The following is a 26,364-nucleotide window of genomic DNA, read 5'->3' as shown; positions in this document are numbered from 1 at the left end:
TTCTGTGTATCTAAGAATCCAGGCCCTTTTTTAAAGCAGTCCACTGAGCTGGCCAGAACCAACTCTTGAGAGAGTCTATTCCATTTTCACAGCTCTCACTGTGAAGAAACCTTTCCATGTCTGGATATTACATTTCTTTTCCTCCAGACGTAGAGTGCCCCCTTGTCCTCTGTGATGACCTCAGGGTGAATAACTCTACACTGAGTTCACTATATGAACCACTGATGTATTTATACATGTTGATCATATCCCCCCTTAATCTCCTCTTCTCAAGAAAGAATAAATTCAGTTCCTCTAATCTTTCCTCATAGCTGATCTCCTCCATGCCTCTTATCAGTTTGTTTGCCCTTCTCTGTACTTTCTCCAGTTCTCCAATGTTCTTTTTGTGAATTGGTGCCCAAAACTGAACTGCATATTCCAGATGAGGTGTTACTAATGATTTGTACAGGGATAAAATGATATCTCTCGGTGGGGCACTCGTGAGCAGCAACCAGGATGGCTGCTTTCTAGATTAACTCCTCGGCCGCTGGACACATCGGCCGATTTTCACTCCTCAGGGGGGGTCCCCCTGTTTCCTCCCTGGCCCCCTGTCTCTCCGGTGCCCTGATGGGCAAAAAAACGCCGGCCGCCCATGCCTCCAGCTCCCGGCAGACTGCTCCGGAGTTTGCGGCCTACCCGCCGGAGATCGCGGCTGAAGCTGGGGCCTCGATTTTGGGCCGGCCGCCGCGGACTTCCAGAATCCCGGCCACGGATTCGCGGCTCCCGCCCGGGACCTCAGATGGAGCCCCAGCCGCGATTTTGGGTCCCCCGCTGTCACCATCCATAGGTGGGTCGGACCTGGCACCAGAGCCATCCCTGCAGTCTCCCATCCCATCTCTGCGGGATGCTGAGCTCCTGCGCCGATTCCAATGTATGCTGCAGTCCGAGTTGTCCTCCGCTACCTCCAAGCTGGCCGACCGTCTTTCGCAGGAGATTCGCGAGTTGGGCAACCGGACGAACGACCTCGAAGATAAGATGGACGCTGCGGCCACGGTCATGGAAAATCACGAACAGGATTTGTGCGACCTCAAGAAGGAATTGGCGGACGCGCTGCTATGGCTTGAGGATTTCGAGAATCGTTCCCGCCGTGGCAATCTGCGGTTAAGGGGTATCCCGGAAACGGTCGCGGATCTTACTTCCACTGCTACAGCTCTGTTTCAGGAGCTGACACCCGCTGTTCCCATTGACCGGCTTGAATCTGACCGCATACATCGTGCGTTGGGCCCCAGACGACCGGATGGGCCCCCGAGGGACATTATCATCAAGTTTACGTATTACCGCACTAAGGAAACTATCCTCTTGGCGGCCAGAAACAACCCTGACCTCAGCTTCCAGGGGCATCGCTACCAGCTCTTTGCGGACCTCTCTCAGACCACTCTTCAGAAGCGTCGCCAATTGAAGCCCTTCACTTCGGTCCTGGTAAAACACAGTATCAAATACGCTTGGGGCTTCCCGTTTCGCCTCACCTTCACCTACCAGGGCCGCAGTCATTCTGTGGCTACGCCGGAGGAGGCCCATTCTCTCCTGAAATCTTTACACCTTCTTTCGCCTGAGGCTGCGGATCGGAGCCCAGCTCATTCATCTGGATCCCCGGCGAGGCCGCTTCTTCCAAGCCGCATCTGGGAGCGGTCATCCAATAGGAACAGGGCCCTCCCTCAGACCCCTTCGCGATCAAGTCCTTCCTGTTCTTCTCCGGGCTGAAGATGTGTCTTGGACTTCCCATGTATCATCTCACCGATGGACTTCCTTGACGGGACCGTGAGTTTGGCCCTTAGGGCTCCCCCAGTTTGTCAGCATTACGGGTTGGGACTGATCCAGTGTGCCCCCTTGGGTTCCTTCCCTGGTTGGGGGGGGGTCTCCTCATGGACTCGAGAATTATGACTTTCTGCTGCCGCAGCCTATTTTGGGCCTGGGTGATGGTATTCCGTTTTTTTTTTGGTAGCACGGAGTGAGGGTTCCCTCTGGTTTCAGGGTGGGAGGTTGATCTGGTAGGCCCGGCTGGGTGGGAGGGGGTTAGCCCCATGGTTCTCTAGGTTGCTATGGCAAGGTCATCACGGTGGCCTAGCTCCTGGGACCTTTAGTTTTATTGCTTTGGTACCCCATTCTATTGTGTTTATTGCCTTATTGTCCTTTTGCCCCCTGGGGGCTTATGTTTCTGATGTTTCCATTTGCAGCCATGTGTCCGGTGGTAGAGCCACCCCTAACTGGTATCCTTCATTTGTAGGATGCACGTCACCATTGGCGTGACACGATTGCACTATTGTATATTCTTTTTGTGTCCTTTTCCTTCTTTCTTTCTTTGTTTTTTTTTCTTCTTTGTTTTTTTTTGTTTTTGTTTTCTGCAGGGTTCCGGGACGCCACGGTCCGATCGCCATTGGGAGCGGACATTGCTAGCTGCTTTATGGTTTCTTCTGCTGAGCGTGTTGCCCTGATGCCGCCATGGCCTCACCCCTTTTGAAAATTCATTCACAAAATGTTCAAGGCTTTAATTCGCCTCAGAAGCGGGCTAAAGTTTTTCATCACCTCAAATCGCAACAAATTGACGTGGTATGTTTACAAGAGACCAGGTTTTCTCAGTCCTCCACCCCACGTTATCTTTCACCTCACTATCCCACCTTTTACACGGCCTCGGCCCCTGAGAAGCGTCGGGGTGTCCTGATTGCTTTTAAACGCAATCTCCCCTTTGTCTGTGCTAGGAATATAGCGGACCCCACGGGCAGGTATCTGCTTCTGCAAGGCACCCTCTGGGACCAGGAGGTTACTTTTGTTTCTTACTACGCGCCTAATCGTTTTCAGGATAAATTCTTTTCACATCTTTGCACCATTGTTTTCCGACACTCCAAGGGTCTTCTTGTTGTTTTGGGGGATTCAAATGTTACTTTGGATTCCGCATTGGATAGGCGCTGCGCACGGGGGGCGGCCCCTTCTCATGACTTGGTGCTGGAGGAACGTATGCGCTCTCTCCTGCGGACAGCGGGGCTGGCGGACGTCTGGAGGGAGCTTCACCCAACGGAACGCGACTTTACATTCTATTCCAGTCCTCATGATAGTTTTTGTAGAATTGATCATATATTTATGCAGGTTCAGCAGCTTCCCTTGGTCAGGCGGATAACTATTCCCTCCTCGCCTTGGTACTTCTCCTTGCCCTCTCTGGGTCAGAACGGCGCCCTTTTCATTGGCGCATCAATGATTCTTTATTGACCACTCAGGCTACCTGCCAACAAATAGAATTTTTTTTACGAACATACTTCACGGAAAACATGGGATCGGTCTCCTCGGCAGTGCCCCTATGGGAGGCGCATAAGGCCACGGTGCGGGGTCATGTTATACAGCTGGCGGCGGTCCGGAAGCGGGAGCGCCGACTTTTGGAGCTTCATTCTCTCCTGGCCTCTGCGGATGCACGTTGGAAGTCATCTCCATCTGCGGCCCATAAACGCGCTCCGGACGCTCTGGCGGCAGAGTTGGACCTACTTGCCTCTTCGGAGGCGGAACGGGCCCTGCGTTGGACCAAACACAAATTTTATTCCTGTGCTAATAAGCCAGGCCCGATGCTGACCAGGAAACTCAATTCTGTGAGGAAACCCCATAAACCGATTCGACTGCGACTTCCTACAGGTGGCTGTACTTCTAATCCCCAGCAGATTGTTTCCCGTTTCTCAGACTTCCTTTCACGCCTCTACGCTAAACCAGATCCCTTCCCCGTGGCTCAAGCAGAGGCATTCTTTCAAGATCTCCGACTCCCTGGGTTATCCGAGGCAGCACAGGTGGCACTCAATGCCGGTGTCACTGTACCAGAAGTGCTCCAAGCTATCAAATCTTTACGGTCCACCGCGGCCCCAGGTCCCGACGGCTTTTCCGGTCTTTATTATAAGAAATTCTCAGCCTTGTTGGCGCCCTTTTTGGCTGAGTATTTTAATGCATTACGACAGGGCTCCTCGCCCTCCCCAGATGCGCTTAGAGCGCATATCGCCATGATTCCCAAGACGACCGATGATGTACAGGAACCGCAAGCCTTCCGGCCTATTTCTCTTCTTAATGAAGACCTGAAGATATTGGGCAAGATCCTTAGTTTCCGCATTAATAAATATTTGCGTAGCCTGGTCCACAGGGCCCAGGTAGGGTTCGTCCCCGGGAGGCAGGCGGGTGATAACGTTCGTAAGGTGGTCCATCTTATACATTTTCTGCAACAGCGGAAAATCCCGGGATTCTTACTGTCTTTAGACATATATAAAGCGTTTGATTCTCTATCCTGGGAATATCTGCGGTTTGTGCTGTCTCGTTGGGGTTTTGGGGATTCTATCCTTTCTTGGATTCAGGCCTTGTATTCTTCTCCTTCGGCCTCCGTCAGATACGCTGGGTATTTTTCAGACCCCTTTCCTATTGGGCGAGGGACGAGACAGGGTTGCCCCCTATCCCCAGCTCTCTTTGTCCTGGCGCTTGAGCCGCTGGCTTTGGCGCTTCGGACCGATTGCAATGTATCGGGGGTTCCTTACGCGGGACAGGAATTCAAACTGAACCTTTTTGCGGATGATGCCCTCCTGACTCTTACTAACCCCCTGACGACGCTTCCTAATTTGCAACAGGTTCTTGAGCGCTTCTCTTTGATTTCGAGTCTCCGTATCAACTTGGATAAGACTGTCGCCCTCAATATTACTTTGGCTTCAGATTTGGTTTCGCGCCTACAATCCCACTTCCCCTACAAATGGGCTTCCTCTTCTCTTGAATACTTAGGCATTCGCTTGACCCCCACTTATGACTCCTTGTTTGCTGCAAATTATTATCCATTGCTTAGCTCTCTATCCTCTCTTATGCATTCTTGGCAATTTCCGCACCTGTCTTGGATAGGACAGGTTAATTCGGTGAAAATGACCATCTTGCCGAAATTGTATTATTTTCGCACACTCCCGGTGCGGGTTCCCCCTCATTTTCTTCGGTTGCTTCAGGCGAAGTTAATGCGTTTTATCTGGGCTGATAAGCACCCCAGAGTATCCAAAAGTACGCTTTTTGCCCATAGACTTCAGGGTGGTCTTGGGGTGCCTAATGTGACTAAGTATTATCAAGCGAGCCAGATTGCCCCGCTGTCTATGTTGCACGCCTCTTCCGACGTCCCCCTCTGGGTCCTGTTGGAACTACCTAATTGTGCCCCTATCGCACTGTCGACGCTTCTATGGCTTCCCCCTGCCCTGCGCCCTATGGCACTGAGTCCGATGTTACTTCATGGTCTACAAGTTTGGGACTCGGTACGTTACTCTGGTGGTCTGATGTCACCTTTTCTGCCTTTGCTCCCAATTATTAACAACCCTCTTTTCCCGCCGGGTTTGGATCACCCAGGAGCGTTTTCTTGGTGGGTGACTAATGGTTTTTCGCAGGTGCGACACTTTTTGATTTTTTGGTCCTTTCCCACCTGGGACTCTCTTCGGGAATCCCGGAATATCCCCCCGGAGGAATTTTTTCGATATCTTCAATTGCGACACTGGCTGCTCTCGCTGCGGGGTACTTCTGCGTTCCCGTGCCAGAAATCTGCCTTTGAACAGCTCTGCCAACAGCGTCCCGGCGCTCCGGGCCTTATATCCCTTCTGTATGCAGCTCTGAACAGACGCTCGTCGCATACTTCTCTTTCATATGTTGTTCAGTGGGAGCGCGACCTCGGAGTGGCTGTGGATCCGGAGGACTGGAATAAGGCCTGGTCACTCATAGCTAAATGCTCATTTAACACGACCACACTGGAGGCAGCCTATAAAGTATTGTTTCGTTGGTACTGGGTTACGGCTCGGTTGGCCCGGGCTAACCCTGCCTGTAGTGATCAATGTTTTCGGGGTTGTGGTCATCGTGGTGATGTATTACATATCTGGTGGTCATGCCCGAGACTGTTTCGTTTTTGGTCTCGTGTATTTGGCCTCCTTTTCACCTTGTTCCATCTCTCCATACACCGGGATGCTCGGTATGCCTTGTTTCATTGCCCCATACCGGGCCTCTTGGCTCACCAGCAGAAGTTGGCTTCCTATCTTTTTTTATCCACCACTAGAACAATTGCTCAGGCCTGGAGGAGTCCGTTTGTCCCTTCAGGGGGTGCGGGATCGTATGACCACTATGATGCTCAACGAACAGATGTCGAGTATCCGCAACGACTCCCAACGTAAATTTTTGAAAATATGGGAGCCGTGGTTGCAATATGCCCTTCCCTCACTCCCCCCGGCTAGTCTGGGGATGTAATGGCGTTCGGTATTGGCGCTCTTGAATCCCTGCTCTTTGCCCCCCCCCCCTTTTTTTTTTTCTCTCTTTTCTTTTTTCTCTCTCTCTCTGTTTTTGGTGTGACTGGACAGCTGCATTTAGTTATAATCAGTTACATTAATGTTTTGTAACTCATGTGCCATTGATAGCCCCTGCGTGGGCGTACCTTTTGCCCTGTTGGCATTAGAGCATTGTTTTTCCCTCTTTGTTTTTATTTTGCATTTTGTTTATCTGTGCAATTGATAGCCCCTACGTGGACGTGTTTTATTGCCTCTGTTTATACTGTTTAAAAACTTTAATAAAAACCATTGAAATAGAAAATGATATCTCTCTCTCTCTCTGGAGTCTATACCTCTTTTAATACAAGCGAGGATTTTACTCGCTTTAGAAACCGCAGCTTGGCATTGCATGCCATTATTAAGCGTGTGATCTACCAGAACTCCAAGATCCTTCTCCACCATTGATTCCCCCAGTTATACCCCCCTAGTATGTATGATGCATGCATATTCTTAGCCCCCAAGTGCATAACCTTACATTTATCAACATTAAACCTCATTTGCCACATAGTTGCCCAATTAAACAGTGCATTGGTTCGGCTTGTTAGAACCTTTACATAAACATTGTTATAAATGTGGATAGCGCATGGTACACACAAGTGTAACATGAGTTACCTGCTGAAAACTGAACAATTCATTTTTTTCAAGTGACATGGGTATCAATCTGTCATGTGCTCCAAATTTCTTTTTAGCATCTGCAGCAACAGCCACCCCCTTTATGTCTAAAGGAGAAAACTGAATGAAAAAGTCCAACCTTCTTGATAAACTCTCTCACATCTTTGGCATTCCAGTGCTGATTACTGCATATAGTTGTATTTTACAAACTGTCAAGTTGTCATATCATTATGAGATACTAGTGAAAGTTACTGCTGGACATTAAGATAGATTTAGTAGAAGAGTTCTAACTTCCAAGGATTGGATTAATGATTAAAAAGGTTGCTCCTAAAATGATAGGTGCATGTGCTGTACACAGGGGAACCTTGGATGCACGCATAAAATGAAGAAAAATGTGGAGCAACAAAAATAAAAGTTCATTAACCAATCAAGCCTACAGGAAATCTGTTTTTTTATTGTGATGTAAAGCATCAGCTTCACTGCCCCTTGGACATTTCTCTTTGGTACTCCATGCTTTCCTAATTTGTCATAGTAAGGCACTGAGATCTTTCAGATCTCTTTCTTTGTGTAATATAACTTTGTGCTTCCATTGTAAAGTGCAGTGACAAATTGCCTCCTTTTACGGCATTCTAGACTGTGATACACCCTGACAAAAAGCAATTTTCTCTTTGCAGAGCCCTGTACAGTATCTGTACTGCAAATGCAAGAAAGAAATGTGGATCTTCAATGGAGTTTTGAGATCAATTCAAAATTTTTACATGGTGATATGGTGGAATTTAAATGCTTGGATGGATTTGACACAACAACACACACTGAACTAAAAGGATTATGTCAAAATGGCCACATTTTATATCCCAGTTGCAGTATGAAAGGTGGGAAAATAAAATGTAAGCTTTGCTTTCCACACATTGTGATTTAACTTGCATTGTCAACACATTTTTTTTTATATACTTCTTCAGGTATACTGAAGTCATGTGGTCCTCCACCTGTTGTGACGCATGGCACGGTTAACTCATTGCAGAAAGTTTTTATGCCAGGATCTGTGGTTGTTTATCAGTGCTCAGAGCATTATTACTTGAATGGAAAAAGCACAGTGCGCTGCTCCAACGGACAATGGGATGATCCCCCTATCTGCATAGGTAAGATGATTCTGTCACATCCTTTAGAAATGTACAGAATTATTTGGTTTTCCATACTATGTATTATGCTTCATTTTCAGGAAGATCCTCAAAATTCCATCCATAAATTAATAAGGAGCCAATATTTCAGGAAAAGCCCTTTAAAGACAATGCTAGGCCACAGGCAAAGTTCTTATTTATAAACATCCATATTACAGTTCTCATGTGAAAAGAACTGTGATTTTTTTTTTTTTTTAATTAAAGTGGTTGTGAACCTCAGACATGGAATGTGAACAAAGCATATCCCTCTATAGTGTGCACTTGTCTCAGTCCATAGCACGTGTCACTCTGTCTGCTGCCTCATGCTGTCTGCATGAGTCATTTCTGACACGTTTACTGACACCAAGAGAAAAAAGGTGACAAGAGAGGGAACTTTTTTTATCTGCGCAAAAAACTGCATACACATTGCAGATTTCAACACAGAAAAAATCCACACGATACCAATGTTTCACTGCAGAAACAGGTGCAGAAAAACTCACATCTCATGAGACATAAAGCTAAATAATAAGATGGTAGAAAATAAATTATACATAAAGGTGTCAGAAATAAGGCTGTCGCAAATAAAACACATACAGTCAGGTCCATAAATATTGGGATATCGACACAATTCTAACATTTTTGGCTCTATACACCACCACAATGGATTTGAAATGAAACAAACAAGATGTGCTTTAACTGCAGACTGTCAGCTTTAATTTGAGGGTATTTACATCCAAATCAGGTGAATGGTGTAGGAATTACAATAGTTTTCATATGTGCCTCCCACTTGTGGAATTGTGTCGATGTCCCAATGTTTATGGACCTGACTGTATATGAAGTGAAGCTTCCCTCCTATAGTGACATAAAATCACTATAAATGAAAAAAAGAAAAAAGGACATAAAGGTGCTGCCACAATAAAACATAAAACAATATCTTCAATTTCTTAGTAAATTAAAGTCCTTATATAAATGAAGTCCAACATAACACTGTGCGTTAAAGTCTTCCAAGTTTCTATTGTCAAATCTTGTAACTGTACCGCCAAAAAGGTGACAAAGGGAGGGAGCTCAAATGCACAGCCTGCAACTGACAGCCTCAGCTCTTTTCCTGTGTGAAGGGGGGGAGAGTGTTGCTTCCCTCCAATCAGCTCTCCTGCAGAGTGTAACTTCATTCTCCACCCCTTGCTTTCTGAAAGGTCAGACAAGACCTATAAATTATGCACCTTGAATGTCTGTAGAGAAGAAAATACTGCAGATAAACAGGTACAACTCATGTATAAGATTTCAGCTCTGTTTCACCTGAAGCTAGTCACTTTACTAGGTATATGTAAGGGTTTACAACCACTTTAATATAGTAAATTCGGGACAGTGCATTCCTAAATATCTCATGCATCCACACACCACAGTCATCAGATATGTTTATAGGCACACAACAATAGGCAATAAAACACAATGACAGTACAGGCGCACTACATAACGCAGATCAGAACAGTTTATTAAAAATAACAATAGAAAGCAATAAATGTTGCATTTACAAACCATTTCCTGAGTGCACAGGTACAGTCCACACTGTGGTATAAATCAGGGAAGATTTCACTTGATCCAATACATAGTAAAGCCAGCAGAAAACTAGGAATCCTGAAATGAACTACTCCCACCCACATGCTTTGTGTAAATCCGCCCTGAGGCATTTCAGGGCCACATTTCTTCATCACTCCTTGGGTAGGTTTCTTTTTACTTCCTGTACAGAACAGGAAAGAAAACCTGACTAGTTGTATCATGTCTGAACTAACTGAAAGAAAGCAAGGAACAGGAAGTTTCAAACAGGTAACTTCCCATATAGTGAAAACACACTCATATACTATAGCTAAACCGGAATATAAAACAGCAGTGGGTTGTATCCACTCTACGTATTTCACAGAATATTTTTTATTTTACCAGACATGTACCTTAACCACTTGCCCTCCAGTGGATTTACCCTCCTTCCTGACCAGGCCATTTTTTGCGATATGGCGCTGCATTACTTTAACTGAAAATTGCGCAGTCATGCAGTGCTGCACCCAAATGAAATTTATGTCCTTTTTTCCCACAAATAGAGCTTTCTTTCGGTGGTATTTGATCGCCTGTGCATTTTTTATTTTTTGCGCTATAAACAAAAACAGACAATTTTGAAAAAAACCCTATATTTTTTTAAATGTTTCTATTAAACATGTCCAGTAAAAAAATAAAAAAAATCTAATTTTGTCATAAATTTAGGCCAAAATGTATTCTGCTACATTTCTTTGCTAAAAAAAAAAATCCCAATACCTGTAAATTAATTGGTTTACGTGAAAGCTATAGCATTTACAAATGCTGGTATATATACTGGATTTTTTTTTTCACTAGTAATGGTGGCAATCAGCGACTTATAGCGGGACTGCAGCAGGCATTCTGACACTGGGGGGAACTGACTTGGTGTCACTGACAGCAATACAGTGATCAGTGCTAATAAAAAGCACTGACACTGTACTAATGGCACTGGGCAGGAAGGGGTTAGCATGTGGGGCGATCAAAGGGTTAACTGTGTCCTGTTTTACTATGTGGGCTGACAGGGGAGAGATCTGTATTGTTTACATACAGGTCTCTCCCCTGTTGGAAATCCTCGGAGATTGCCGGATGCCTGTGGCGAGTCACCAAAACTGCAAAATCACGTATATATACAGTTGTGTTCAAAATAATAGTAGTCTGTTGAAAAAAGTGAATAAAGCTTAACCCCTTCACGCCGGCCGCACGCAAATGTGCGGCCTCCCTGCGTCTGGGCCTAGACGCCAAGCGGCCGCACATTTGCGTTCATGTAGCAAAAAACATATGTGCTGAGAGCGCGCGCCCTGCACGCTCCCAGCACACATGTGAGGTACTCACGGAAAGGTCCCGGTCCGCTCTTTCGACCTTTCCCGATCATGTGACCGGCTGTGACATGACATCACGGCGGCCACATGACACTAAGCCACACCCCGTCCCACCCACCTCCCGGCGCAGGAACTCCTCTTCACGCCGGGACGATCCGGCGTGAAGGGGTTAAAATCCTTCTAATAGCTTTTATTTCCATACATATAAATGCATTGGGAACACTACACATTCTATTCCAAATCAAAACATTAAGAAAAATTGAAGAAAAGTGAATATTAGACTGTTCAAAAAAATAGCAGTGTTTGTATTCTTCTTTACAAACTCAAACATTCACTATATAAACTGAAAAATGTTTGAAGATTTTGCTTTCCTTTGAATCACTTAATGAATATTTCGTTGTATAAGCACTGTTTCTGAGAACTGCTGTACATCTGTGTTGCATGGAGTCAACCAACTTCTAGCACCTTTGAACAGATATTCCAGCCCAGGATGATTGGACTACATTCCATAGTTCTTCTCTATTTCTTGGTTTTGCCTCAGAAATTGCATTTTTGATGTCACCCCACAAGTTTTCTATTGGATTAAGATCCGGGGATTGGGCTGGCCACTCCATAATGTCAATCTTGTTGGTCTGGAACCAAGATGTTGCACGTTTACTGGTGTGTTTTGGGTCGTTGTCTTGTTGGAACACCCATTTCAAGGGCATTTCCTCTTCAGCATAAGGCAGCATGATCTCTTCAAGTATTCTGATTTATTCAAACTGATCCATGATCCCTGGTATGTGATAAATAGGCCCAACACTGTAGTATGAGAAACATCCCCATATCATGATGCTTGCGCAACCATGCTTCACTGTCTTCACAGTGTACTGTGGCTTGAATTCAGTGTTTGGGGTCGTCTGACAAACTGTCTCCGGCCACTAGACCCAAAAAGAACAATCTTACTTTCATCAGTCAACAAAATGTTGTGCCATTTCTCTTTAGGCCAGTCAATGTGCTCTTTGGCAAATTGTAACCTCGTCAGCACGTCTTTTTTTCAACAGTGGGACTTTGCGGGGGCTTCTTGCAGATAGCTTGGCTTCACATAGGCGTCTTCTAATTGTAACAGTACTCACAGGGAACTTTAGACCTTCTTTGATCTTCCTGGAGCTGATTGTTGGCTGAGTCCTTGCCATTTTGGCGATTCTATCCATTTGAATGGTAGGTTTTCGCTTTCTTCCACGTCGTTCAGGTTTTGTTGCCATTTTAAAGCATTTGCGATCATTTTAGCTGAGTAGCCTATCATTTTTTGCACTTCTTTATATGTTTTCCCCTCTCCAATCAATTTTTTAATCAAGGTACGCTGTTCTTCTGAACAATGTCTGGAACGACCCATTTTCCTCAGAATTTCAGAGAGAAATGCACTGTAAAAAGCATGTACAACATTTGCTGCCTTCCTTCCTTAAATAAGGGCAATAATTGCCACCTGTTTTTCAAAGAATGAATGACCTTACTAATAGAACTCCACACTGCTATTATTTTGAACATGCCCCTTTCAATTAGTGATTCAATTACACAGAATCAGCAGCATGCATGTCATGACTGTTGGGTCTGTTGGATTTCTATTACTCTACTACACCTGCTAGTAAATTATTTGCCATGTAGAAATATCATTTCTACCAAAAACAGTGATTGATCAGGTTAGTGATGTCTGACTGCTATTATTTTGAACACAACTGTACGTGATTTTGCCCACCCGTGCCTCCATGTAGCAGTATTTCTCTAAGTCTCCAGATTTCGCCCAGAGCAGAGCCCCTTGTGCCTCTCGGTGTCTAAGGGATACAGAGCTCCCCCTGGTGACTATCCCAATATATTGAAGAGGCTGCACCCGTGTCCTTAAAGAGGACCTCCGGTTGAATTTCCACCCTGACGCTATACATTCATCCTGGGCTGACTCCAATTCCATCCTGAGAGGGACCCCCTGGCAGACCTCCATTTATTTATACACTGCGCCATACCTTTGCGCATCTGGTGAGTGCGCATTTTATCTGTATGCTGCCTCTCACCGAATTTTACAGATTGATGAATTTAGGAATACTGAAGTCACCTTGAGCTTTTTACATACAGTGAGGAACAGAAGTATTTGAACACCCTGCGATTTTGCAAGTTCTCCCACTTAGAAATCATGGAGGGGTCTGAAATTCACATTGTAGGTGCATTCCCACTCTGAGACAGAATTTTAAAAACAAAATTCAGGAAATCACATTGTATGATTTTAAAAAAATGTATTTGTCTTGCACTGCTGAACATAAGTATTTGAACACCTGAAAAAATCAGTGTTAATATTTGGTACAGAAGCCTTTGTTTGCAATTACAGAGGTCAAACGTTTCCTGTAGTTCTTGACCAGGTGTGCACACACTGCAACAGGGATTTTGGCCCACTCCTCCACACAGATCTCCTCTAGATCTGTCAGGTTTCGGGGCTGTCGCTGAGCAACACGGAGTTTCAGCTCCCTCCAAAGATGTTCTATTGGATTTAAGTCTGGAGACTGGCCACTCCAGAACCTTGATATGCTTCTTACGGAGCCACTCCTTGGTTATCCTGGCTGTGTGCTTCGGGTCATTGTCATGTTGGAAGACCCAGCCACAACCCATCTTCAATGCTCTGACTTTGGGAAGGAGGTTGTTGCTCAAATACTCACAATAAATGGCCCCATTCATCCTCTCCTTAATACAGTGCAGTCGTCCTGTCCTCTTCACAGAAAAGCACCCCCAAAGCATGATGTTACCACCCCCATGCTTCACAGTAGGGATGGTGTTCTTGGGATGCAACTCATCCTTTTTTTCCTCCAAACATGAGTGAAGTTTAGACCAAAATGTTCTGCTTTGGTCTCATCTGACCACATGACTTTCTCCCATGCCTCCTCTGGATCATCCAGATGGTCACTGGCAAACTTCAGACGGGCCTGAACATGTGATGACTTGAGCAGGGGAACCTTCCTTGCAATGCATGATTTGAAACCATGACGGCGTAGTGTTCTACCGACAGTGACCTTTGAAACTGTGGTCCCAGCTCTCTTCATGTCATTGACTAGCTCCTCCCTTGTAGTTCTGGGCCGATTCCTCACCTTTCTTATCATCAGTGATACCCCACAAGGTGAGATCTTGCATGTCCGAGGGAGACTGGCAGTCTTCCATTTTCGAACAATTGCTCCCAACAGTTGATCTATTTTCACCAAGCTGCTTGGCAATTGCCCCGTTACCCTTTCCAGCCTTGTGGAGGTCCACAATTTTGTCTCTGGTGTCTTTTGACAGCTCTTTGGTCTTGCCCATGGTAGTAGTTGGCGTTTGACTGACTGTGGGGTGGACAGGTGTCTTTAAAGAGCTCAGACAGGTGCTACTAAGTTAGATTAATGAGTGGAGTAGAGGTGGACTTTTTAAAGGCACAGTAACAGGTCTTTGAGAGACAGAATTCTTGCTGTTTCTTAGGTGTTCAAATACTTATGTTCAGCAGTACAAGACAAATAAATTCTTTAAAAATCATACAATGTGATTTCCTGATTTTTTTTTTTTTTTAATTCTGTCTCTCAGAGTGGGAATGCACCTACAATGTGAATTTCAGACCCCTCCATGATTTCTAAGTGGGAGAACTTGCAAAATCGCAGGGTGTTCAAATACTTCTGCTCCTCACTGTATTTATCACAAACTGTCATTTTATGCATGATATATATGGTTTATACATATCAGAACTATTTATATTTTAGTGCTGCAGAAATATTTTACTATGTCACAAAGGTTGATGGCCACTCAATCTCAAAGGATTTTTTTGGACTGAGTGCTATTGATTTTCACTAGATAAAGCAGCTTGCTTTCGTTCTTCTATTGCCATTCAGAAGAAAGGTAGTTTCTGCACATTCAACACCTCCCAATTTCTATGGCTAGTCTTCTATTTTAGCACTGAGCAGATGCTGCTGGGTTTATTTAAGCCCTACCCTTGACCACCTTATACTCACATCTCCAGTGCTTCTCATTACTATCCATTACAGCCACAATCAAAGTACATGATGTCTGCTGATGTTGCAGCTTAAAAAAAGCAATGACATCACCTCCTCCATCAGATGAACTGGGACTTCAGATTGGCCATTAGGCCCACATAATTTTTATTATACGGGATTTATATAGCGCCAACAGTTTGCGCTGTGCTTTACAACATAAGGACAGACGGTACAGTTACAATACAATTTAATACAAGAGGAATCAGAGGGCCCTGCATCATGAAGTCATAAGCACTCGGTGTCTTGCAAAAAGAAGCAGTAAGAGAGCTCTGTGTAGGTGTTTATAGGGAGTAAGCTTTAAACAGACTATGTTACTTTCCCCTGAGTGGGCAAGGTTATAGGGTTGCTTTAAATGTAGCTTTCTCCCCAACCCAACTGTCATATCATGTAATTTGAACATAAAACCTTGTCATATCCACCTACCATGCTCGCCATGGCTGCCAGTCTAAGATACCAGAGCTTTAGCGTGGAGGTTATGTGGTTGCTGTAAACAAGTGGGAGCTGGCACTAACACACTCAGCATTCCTGCCTGTTGACAACAGCCACACAAACCTTATTCCTGCTGTTACTCTGGTTTACGACCACCAGCCAGGCTTTTTATAATAGTTTACATGATAGGATGGATGGAAAGGTGGATATGATCTAGAAAATATGATACTTTAGATTTTCTATAAAACTGAATTTTCAGAATTGGATAGAATTCTTTATTAAACTTACAAAACTAATTTATGTATTCTGGTCATTCTAAATCTGTTCACATTTGCTTGGTTTGTTGCAGCACCATGTATTTTATCCAGAGAAGCAATGGGTAAAAACTATATACATTTGAAATGGAGTTTGTACAGTGATTACATTTTGCACGGGGAGTTTGTTGATTTCATTTGCATGGCTGGATATGAGAACTACGAGACTACAGTGGCATTTGCTTTAAGGAGTGAGTGCAAATTTGGACAACTAAAGTATCCAAAATGTGTCCCAAGAAATCGATGAAAGTTCACTTGCTCCAAATGTAACATTTTCTAGCAAATCAACATAATCTTAAATCATTTTTTTTACTGTACTTTAGAAAATATTCCCACAGAATTACTATATTAAAGTACTGTGAAACCTTCACTGTATACTTTGCAGTGTGTTTGAAATGCACATCGAACACTGAATTTTATTTAACACTGACAACATACACAAGGCCTATGCAGTTTTTAAAAAAGTAACCATGAGGATCTGCACTGTTATACAAAAGGTTGTATTCCTTCTACCTACAAATCACTTCCTGAATACTAGGGCCATTAAACTGCTCAGTATGCTCTGAATAATGTGTAAGAGGTCTGAATAAGGAACAAAATTCCAGTATCATCTGTATGTGTGTGAACATGCATGACATGAACGAATCTGGCTCACCTTGAATTGGCTGGTTTGTTTTTGGGGTACAACCCCTAAGCAAATAACATCAGTGACTATCCAGCAAGAGATCGAAGAAGAGTAGAGCTCATAGAAATGTATCTTGCAGAAACCACTATTCTCCATTAAAGAAAAATTTGCTGCCCATCTAAAGTTTTCTGAAGACCACCTGAATCACAAACTGCACTACTACATTAATGTTGTGTAGATATATGCAAAAACTCAGCATTGCACTGCATAATAATGACAAAAGTTCGTAACTAATTTATAAAGACAGAAACATGGTAGATGCCATTGCTGATTATTTTAAAGACTCTGGGGTTGTCATCCTGACTTCATTACCAAGTGACTAACTGACCTGGAACAAGCATGCTTGCTTTAGATTGTCAACTCAGCAGACAGGGAAGAAAGGATTAGGTTAGTCAATCACTAGGTTCACAAATAGGACTTTCCCTGTAACAGTAAGTCAGCAACAGCAGTTTTCATATTTCTGCCTCCAAAGGTTCAATTTAGGGCCCCTTTTTCGTGCATGTTGTCAGTTCAAGCCATTAAAAAACTGAATACTGAATCAATTTACATCACATAACATCAGTTTCTACATTCATCTTTTGTTCAGTTCCATTTTTGTACATTAATTTTTGTCACCAGCTTAGATCCGTTTTGCACATATATAAAAAATAAACAAAAATACATGTATTTTGCAAAAAGACTGACATAAATAGAATGGATGTACATGAACAGCACCCATTTATGTCTATCAAAATGGAAAAGAATGCAGTCCTTTTAACCTTTTTAAACAACAGACCTGTGTGAAAGGGCCATTAGGCCTTATGAACACGGACAGTGAGAGGCTAAATAATGCACTAGTGTAAGACTCCTGGCATCTTCCCACACCCAGGTATAGTGTATAGTTTGCCATACAAGTGAATGGCCGTATGCATCCCTACTCATGTAAACACCAATGTTTCTGTGCACTGCAGGGGAAAACACTGGTTTCTGTCTGTGTTCTTGCAGAAAAAACACATCCACACTATTGCATACCCTATTTTTGAAGAGCAATACCAATTGCTGTGGTGCAAATGGCTCTATTTCTAAACATTTACAGCAGATGGGCAGAAAAAAAAGTAATGTTGTAGAATAACAGATCCTGACCTCTTCTGTGATATAGAAGAATGGGTTAAATATCTGCTAACTGTTGAACAAGTATTTTCAGCAGCTATAAAAAGTGTTTGATGAAGGTTAAAGTTCTTTTTAATACTGAAGGTTCTCTTTTCCATCAACCTATCAAATAGGTGTTTAAGGATTTAGTTCAGTATAGGTGCAGAAGTTAAAGTGTCTTTAAAAAAGACTTTCATTATTATTACTTAGATAAAGATCACATACCCTTTTAGGAGCCATTCATGAATATAAAAAATTCTGAATGCTTACAAGATCAAGAACATTTTCTTACAAGTGTAAATGTACAGACGGATATGTAGGCAGTTAGACAGAAAATTAGCATTCAGTAGGTAAGATTTAAATGTGCAAAAACAAAAAAGAGCAGCACAAACACCACCACTGTCATTGGAAAGTGGTCAGCAGAGTTATTACTACAGCAAAGCTGGAGGGTGCCTAGTACACAGTGGAAAGGATATATCACCAGCACATCATGAATTCATATCATATGATCCAGATATTCATTAAAGTGACCACATGACAATAAGTGCTAGTGCAATGTTTTGGGGAGGTGCAGGACTCTTGTCAGGCATGTCATCTGAACACGATTGAATAACTCAAGTGAATATTCATACAAATTGTGTAAACTTTTTCAATTCCTTTAATAAATCATCATCATTGAAGCAATAATACTATACAGCAACCGAGCCTCTCCAAATTATTCTGTATATTGTTATCGTATTTGCATTTCCCTACCACAGACATTGTATCAAGGGAGGGACTACTTCTGTTTTATAGATAAAGTGTTACAATGATCCAAAATTATTTAAAAACAAAAAAACTGAAAATCCCAATGTGCCATGCAATCTGAAAGATAGCTCTAATGCTTGTATTGTAAAAAAAATGTATTAAGTAATCCCAATAATTAAACTTCCTGCACATCATCCAAATTAACAGAATACATTATTGTTTTACCATCTTCACTAAGAGGGACTTCTCCTGCAATAAAATTTCTTAGAACATCTAAACTCCCACACAATTTTTTGACCTTTGAGATGAAGATTGCTTCCAGGGGAATATGAATGGTGTTCCCTTGGATAAATGGTTGTGTAAGTTCATTCTCCTCACTTTGTGTTTCAGTCTCTAAACCGAAAGACCATCCTGAATATTTATAGGCATCTCTGTGGTCAGTCACACCAGTTGCTATATCTTGCTTATTTTCTTCTCTGTTCCTGTGAGAATCTAGTAAGCTGTTTTTCATGCGGTCGGCATGTAACAGAGCCACATTTAGTACAGCTCTTCGAAGATATTTCTCCTCCTGGAGACTTGGATATACCACATGGAGTACCTTTTATTGCAGATTAAAACAGATTTCCTTTGTTAGTTATCTTTAAACATAATGTAAGCCACAATATCTGAAAATATGCATAGATGTCCTCATTACAGACGAACTCCAGTAAATACTATATGTATAACGCATTAACAACAATGCAATAATTATAAAATAAACAGTGAATTGAGTCTAGTGATGCATGCATATGTACAATGCAAGTTCCACCAAAAACTTCACTGGACATATTCACTAGCCTAAGAGTAGTGAAAATGATTACTTCAGATGTAAAAACCAAGAAAATAGGATTCTCAGCACATTACAGCGAGGGCTGAAAATTCAACCATGTTAAAAAAAATGACAAAAATAATACCGAAAATGGGTCAGTATTAATCATATGCAGTTAGGCATTTGACAGATAAGAGTTGGACATTCTTGCACGTTATATTATAGTTCTACAAAGTGAAGAGGTTTGGGTTTGTAATATCATTATGAATATGCCACTTCAAGTGAAGGAGAAAAAGTAGAAGAAAGGGGTTCCTAAGCCCTAAATGAGTGCTCAGCCTAGCAGATCTCATTTCCCTCAAAAACTGTGAAATTATAGTTAAAAAAAAGGTTAAATCTCTCATTGACAGTCATTTCTTAATTAATCACAATTTAAGCCTGTTCTTACTTTACGGAAAATAACTTTGTATCAATGCTTAAAGTATATCTACGCCAAAAAACAGAAAAGGGATTTATCACAGCTCCACAGATCCCTAGATGTGATTGCATTAGTTTTCTTTAAGACATTTTCCCCTGGTAATCCTACCAATAACACATTTCCAGTCCTAGGGTGACAACTAATGGGGGAACCAAGCGATTTTCTTTCCTGAAACCCGTGGTTGCGGGAAAGAACACTGCGTCATCTATGGCCTGCTTTAAGCTTTGACCGCTAATTACTGGCTTAATATATAACATACCTGCATGCATATACAGCGGGTTATGATTAAGCATCAGTGAGTGTGATGCTATGGATGATTTGTGGTTTTTATAGCTTAGATATATATTAAATTATTAGATTTTAAGATAATGTGCTGTTTTAGAAGCTAAGCCTCCCCTATTGATATACAAATGAACCAGTCGGACTGGTTTATGAGCTCAGCAGAGGATATGATGTACAGGAAGTTAGGGGGAGGCAAAGACCTTTGAACAGGCATGTAGGCAAACACTGTGGTTCTGGGAGACAAAGAAGAAGCAATAGATGTTTTTGTGCTGGACGGAAGGAAGATCCTGGAACTGTGAGAAGACTCCACTGCCAGAAAGAACTAAGTTAAGTAACTTTTAGTGTATGCCTATCACATAGTCAGCTTGTGCATGTTTTAGGCATATTTTGTTATGATTTGTGTTTTCTGCAGTTATATGTGCAGATTTTCTGTTTAGTAAAACTGTTCATACATTACAGAGGTCTAAGCTTCCTTGGCTTTTATCAAAAGAACCTTGAATGGCCAAGCAAAACAATTGGGGGCTTGTGGCCAGATTTGTGCTAAAGCTAAACTGAAACATATCTGTTTTCTGTGGTGTTTTTTCTGTTGCTTGTGCTGAGTAAAGATGCTGCATACACTGTTTAGTAAAAGTAAGGCTGCTGAAATTTCTGATGTTCACAAGGAGAAGGTGTGCACCCTGCCTGCCTGGGCCAGAGACAGTCAGAGGATGTCTATTGCAGGGTGCTTGCTACTTATGCTATTCCATTGAACAGAGCTTGGGGTGATGGAGATCTCATCTGAGGATTTTTCCTCAGATTTTAGTCTTAAAAGTTTTGTGTTCAGTAGGGGAGTGATGTTGCCAGTTGCTGTGTTTAGTCTGCACCTCCTGCATGCTCTAAATATTGAATCTGAAAAAAAAAAAAGGCAGAAGTAGAAAGAGACTTGCTGAAAGAGCAGCTTCCAGTGACGACTGAGTGTTTAGAAAAAACTGCAAGCAAGGTAAGGGATTTAGAAAGTAGGGAGCTCAAAGTCAAATCAGCAGTGGCTTTGAAGTGTGTTCAAACCACTGTAGGTGGTGTGCAGCCCTCATAAACAAGTCTAATGATGCCCTAACAGGACTAAGACCCTAAGCCTGTAAGCAAAAGTAGGACATGTGCCACTGTTACTTCTGATAAGTGGGAAGCTGGGAATCTGATCAGCTCAAATAGAGATGAATGAACTGGATCAGATAAAAGGAAGGCAAGGCTCATGGTCTCCAGGAGACAAATGTGGACTGATTTACTTAAGATGGGGATCCCTAGAAAGGAAATAGATGGGATTCCTATGCCAGCTTTGCTTGAGAGTTGGAAGCAAGTGGCTGGGAATGGTAGATTCAGTCACATTGGGTGCTTTTGTTGTCATAGACTGGGACATACTGCTAGAGAGTGCCATGCTGTGAAGAGTGGACAACAGCAGGCCAGTGTTCTCAGGACAGCATTGAAAGAGAAGCAGGTTTATTATTTCTGCTGGAAAGTTATGCCTTTCCGTAAGTGTTACAAGGCAACAGTGGGCACCCTACAATAGCTTTGCAGTTAAAAATAGGCAGACAGAGAAATGTGAGCAGTGAGCTATCTGTTTTGATACAGTTGGGAGGAACAAATAATCTGCTTGTCTCTTCCTTTTTTTTTAAATTCTTTATCAATTTTGCATGTCATACAGGGATTATATATGCAGGCTCTCTTGACAACAAAACAGCCTAGGCTAGAAGTAAGAGACAGGAGACAAAATAAATATACCACTGATGGGTCATCTAGGCATAATCAGGTTCACTCTTGCAGCCCAAAGGTCTCCAACACACTTAAACTCTAATATCTTGTATAACATAACCTCTTCAAGAGGTAGAATAAGAGAGAGAAAAAAAGCTGAATGAGACATATAGCGGCACAAAATAAAAGGGGTGAAGGGGAGGGGGAGCGAGTGTGCTGCCCAAGGGAGACTGGCATCGGAGAGTCTGATGGGATCTATGGTGACACCCCGAAGGGAGTGGCCCAAGTTTTACTTTTGGGAACCCAGGATATCCCTTTATTCAGCAGTGAAAGTAAATTCCATCCAGTAGAACCATATTTTACGGACCTGATCCTCTCTGAGGTGTATCGTAGCCATGAGCACCTCCATTAGTTGGATTTCGTTAACCTTTGCAAACTAAATCTTGATGGGCAGGGGTGTGGTTTGTTTCCAGCAGAGTGGGATACACGCTTTTGCCATGTTCAACAGATGGAGTAAGAGGGAATGTTTGTACCGTTTCAAGGACATAGGGGTCAAATGCAGCAGGAAAGTGTCACAGTGTCACAGTCTTTCCGCATCTGGATATCGGTGAATGTTGTTAAGGCCCTCACAGGACCAAAATATGTGAACCATAGACCCCTCCTCCCACAAACATCTCCAACAGAGTGGGGGGCACTGGAGGAAGAGTCGATGCAAGGCCAAGGGGACTCTGTACCACCTAGTTAGGAGTTTATACCCAGTCTCCTAAATCTTACTAGAGATGGAGGCCTTATGAGTCATGAGTAAGATCCTGTCTCTTTGCTGCTCTGTGGAAGTAGTACACAGGTTTTGTTCCCACTTATGGAGGTACTCTGGAAGTGGCACATTTTATGGATGTGTTAGAATGTGCCGTGACTGGGAAAGTCTATGGGGAATCAGGTCCTCAGATAAACACAGGTGTTCAGTTTGCATGGGGGGCAGAAGAGAGAGCATCTTTCCCCAGTGATAGGTTAGGAAGTGACGCAGCTGTAGCGCCTTCCACACTGGAAAAGGAGGCTTGAACATTGCTTGAATAGCCTGCACGGAGCCACTGCGGCCTCCTCACGGAAATGTCACACCCTGAAAGCCCTAACTTTGAGAGGAAAGAGCTGTCCTGCATGCTTGGTATAAAGCCAGGATGAGAGATAACTGGGGTTAAGACAGAAGGAGACGTCACCATCAAAGGCAAGCGCAAGGGTAGCCCCTATCATCGGGTGGGCATATAAGTGGCGAGGTACCTTGATAGCGAGCCATGGAAGGCCTCCCAAGAGGAAATCTAAGAAGGACTGTTCAAAGCACTCCCAACGGTTCCCCACTTCCTGAAAGCACCAGCTCATGTGAGCCAAGTGAGACGCCACTATAATACTTGTGGACATCTGGCAGACCAATGCCTCCTAGAATTTTGGGGCGTATCAAGAGGTGATAATTTAACCTATGTGCTTTGCCTGCCCACAGAAATTTCCCAAATTCAGTTCTGAGTTGTTTGAGGAAGGATCCCGGGATCAATATCGGCAGGGTCTGAAAGAGGTACAGAAGTCAGGGGAGGGTGGTCATTTTTTTCCTACCAAACCAGGACAGGAGTTTTGTTGACCAACACAGTGCTTCTTGACTTGCACTAGGAATGGAGCAAAATTTGCAGAGAAAATATCCTCCATCTTGAGAGTGAGGAAGATTCCTAAATATTTCAAGTGGTACGGGGTCCACTTGAAAGGAAAGTGGGCTTGCAGTGCTGTACAGGTTGACTGTGGCAAAGTGAGGTTCATAGCTTCCAATTTTTGCCAGTTGATTTTAAAGTTTGAAAGGATGGCAAATTCCCTGAATTAAGTAAGGAGATTGGGGAGGGAAGTGGTAGGCTGTGTAATGAAGAACAGCAGATCATCGGCGTAGCCCACAACTTTATGTTTGCCCTGAGGCATACAGATTCCCTTGCTGTTGGGATTATCTCTAATACGGCATAACAGAGGCTTCAGGGTCAAAATGAAAATAAGCGGCAACAGGGGGCAACCCTGCTTTTCTACCATTTCACAGTTCAAAAGGTTCTGACAAGGATCCATTTATTTTAACCGTGGCTGTTGGTCTTGAATAAATAGCGGATATCCACTTAAGAAAGCTGGCACCCACCCCTAGGTGAGTAAGAACTGTAGTCATAAAAGTCCAATCAACGCGGTCAAACGCCTTTTCAGCATCAGTGGAGAGCAACATGGTCGGTACAGCCTTTTGATGCACCCATGATGGCCCGTGTGGTGTTATCTTTCGCTTCCCTCTGTGGGACAAATCCTACTTGATCTAGATGAACACAGTTATGTACAAGGGGAAATAATCGCATAGCCAAGATTTTTTTGAACAGTTTTACGTCCACATTTAACAAAGAAATGGGGCTGTAGTTGCTGCATTGGGTAGGGTCCTTCCCCTCCTTAGGAATCACCATGATGTAAGCCCAGAGAGTATCCACTGTAAGGGATTCCCCTTCTAGAATAGAATTAAAACCCTCTGTGAATGGTTTAGCAAGTAAATGTGAAAAGTCTTTATAATAGGTGAGAGGAAATCCATCAGGGCCAGGGACCTTGTGGGGTATGGTATCTTTTAGAGCCATTTGCTACTCCTCCACTATGGTCAGTTCGCCTAACAATAGACTTTTGTCCTCTGAGAGTTGTGGAAGCCCTGCCTCCCACAGAAATTAGGTTATCCGGGCCCTTTGCTCTTGTAGGGCATCTGGATGCGTTGAGAGGGGGGAATTATAAAGACTTTCATAGAAGTTATGAAAATGTTTTGCAATTTCAGCAGTAGTATACACCAGGCCTCACTACTCCAAGGAGATACTTGAAACATAAAAGCGGGCCAGCAATTCATTGCCAAGAGTCTGACAGTTTTATTTCCCCATTCGTATAATTTGTTCCATACTTTGACCAAATGTACCTTAGTTTTATGGAGAAATAGTTTAAGTCTATCCCTATCTGGAGTTCCACAAGTGTGGAAACTGCCAGAGATTTGTTGTGTAGAGTATCCAATCGTCTGATTTCACTCAGCAAAGAGAGAGTGCATTTGACTCGTCTGTTCCTTTTTAAGACAGGTGCCCTGAGAGATAAATATACTGCGAATGACACATTGTGCACCTCCCATACCACCATCAGCGGTGAGGAAACAGCAGCACGAGTTTGAAAAAGGGCTCTAATTTCTGTTTCCACTAAGGATTTTGTTGTGGCATCTTGTAGCAGGGACTCATTACGTTTCCACTGCCATATTTTTAACATGTTTGCATCCAATGCAGTGTCCAGGCAGATCAGAGAGTGATCAGAAAGAGTGCTGGTAGCAATTGAGATCACTCTTACCTTAGGTAGGTCTGAATGACGAATGAGGAGATTTTAGAGTATGCCCCGTGCATTGCCAAAAAACACGAATAGTTTCTTTCCTTGGAGTGATGTATGTGCCAAACGTCAACCAATTCTGCAGTATGTAAGGTCAGTTTGAATCGATGTAGAAACCATACAAAAGATGAGGCGTGGTGTGTGAAATATCCAGCAAGGAATCCAGTGCCACATTAAAGTCTCCTCCTACCAGAAGAACCCCGTCTCCAAATGTGAAAAGCTCAGACAGACAGCTTTCTAGGAAGGAAGTTTGGTCCGAATTTGGAGCAGATATGTTCACCAGCGACACCTATTCACCTTCCAGAGTACCCTTCAAAAATAGGAAACGACTCATCCAGTCATCTTTCTGGTCCTGATAATGCCAATTGGCCATACGTGAGATCAGTATGCTCACTCCCTTAGTCTTCCAGTCGGGGGAGGTGCTATGGTATGCTTGTGGATATCTAAAATTACCGAGAGAAGGGTGGTCTGAAATGCGTCTCCTGTAAGTAGGCAACATATGTCTGTACCCTTCATAAGTCCTCCAGAACTATGGATCTCTTTTCAGGGATATTTAGGCCTTGCACATTCCAGAAAATCAGCTTTGTTGGTTGCAGAGAGGGTAGTCTATGACCCAACAACCCCAGGAAAGGCATTGTGGTGGACAACAGGCAGTGCATTCTGGGAAAAAAAGGGGGGGTGGGAGGGGTGGAGAGGAGGAAAAGAGCGAGAAGAAAAAATTGGGAACAAGCAAGGAAAAGTAAGAGACAAGGGGTAATCAAGAAGGAAACAGATTACAAAAACAACCTCAAAGAATTTCAAATTAACGAAACTCCACCTGAGGCGATCAGGTTGAGTGGCCTATGTGGGGAAAAGTAACGTGTACCAGAGCAATGGAGCCCACGGAAGTGGGCAGAGACCACTAACCATGGTGCTATAAACTACCAAGAGTGCAAGGCCATACAATATAACAGAAATAAGCTCGTCTGGACCAAATAACATGAAGGACCGGGTACCTCAGACATCCAACTGTGCAAGGTAGAAGGCCATGTCCAGTACAACCGAGAGAGAAAATAACATTAAAACGTAAACAATGTAAACATCAGCATCCTCGCAGAACGCCAAGTCTCCAACTCAGTAGATCAGCTGCCCCCCTCCTACATAAGTAGGGGGTATGTAAATAAATGAACAGCAGGATTCAACACCACTGTACTACAGGGCGTGGAAGGCTATAATGACCTCAGCCAATACGAACTGTATACATGGCAGCCCCCCAGCCAGGAGCAAAGGACTCAGCTCAGGAGAATTCCTGTGCAATAACAACCATAACATCCCCAGCCAGTACTCCCCATGCCCACCCCTCAAGCCAACAT

At 43.4% G+C, this 26,364-nt stretch overlaps 2 protein-coding genes across 3 annotated transcripts in view; one reads left to right on the top strand and one right to left on the bottom strand.

Moving 5' to 3' along the window:
* The window catches only part of F13B (coagulation factor XIII B chain), a 75,269-nt gene that overhangs the window by 38,371 nt on the left and 10,534 nt on the right, over window positions 1-26,364 (top strand). The window contains exons 9-11 of one of the 2 annotated variants that reach the window (XM_089691277.1): window positions 7,616-7,813; window positions 7,901-8,080; window positions 15,796-16,135. In XM_089691277.1, coding sequence (XP_089547403.1) covers window positions 7,616-7,813; window positions 7,901-8,080; window positions 15,796-16,007 — 590 coding nt within the window. In that variant the 3' untranslated portion in view covers window positions 16,008-16,135. Of the gene's footprint in view, window positions 1-7,615; window positions 7,814-7,900; window positions 8,081-15,795; window positions 16,136-26,364 lie in introns of those variants that run through there. The other variant, XM_089691278.1, reaches the window with a different exon arrangement.
* HENMT1 (HEN methyltransferase 1) overlaps window positions 18,215-26,364 on the bottom strand; it is a 53,816-nt gene continuing 45,666 nt past the window's right edge. The window contains exon 7 of the mRNA XM_089691285.1: window positions 18,215-18,918. Coding sequence (XP_089547411.1) covers window positions 18,496-18,918 — 423 coding nt within the window. The 3' untranslated portion in view covers window positions 18,215-18,495. The remainder of the gene's footprint in view (window positions 18,919-26,364) is intronic.

Source organism: Staurois parvus, unplaced genomic scaffold (assembly GCF_062004578.1).
Source record: "Staurois parvus isolate SC_StPar_1 unplaced genomic scaffold, SC_StPar_1.0 ptg000560l, whole genome shotgun sequence".
Taxonomy (NCBI): Eukaryota; Metazoa; Chordata; class Amphibia; order Anura; family Ranidae; genus Staurois; species Staurois parvus.
This window is presented reverse-complemented; position numbering and strand designations above follow the sequence as displayed.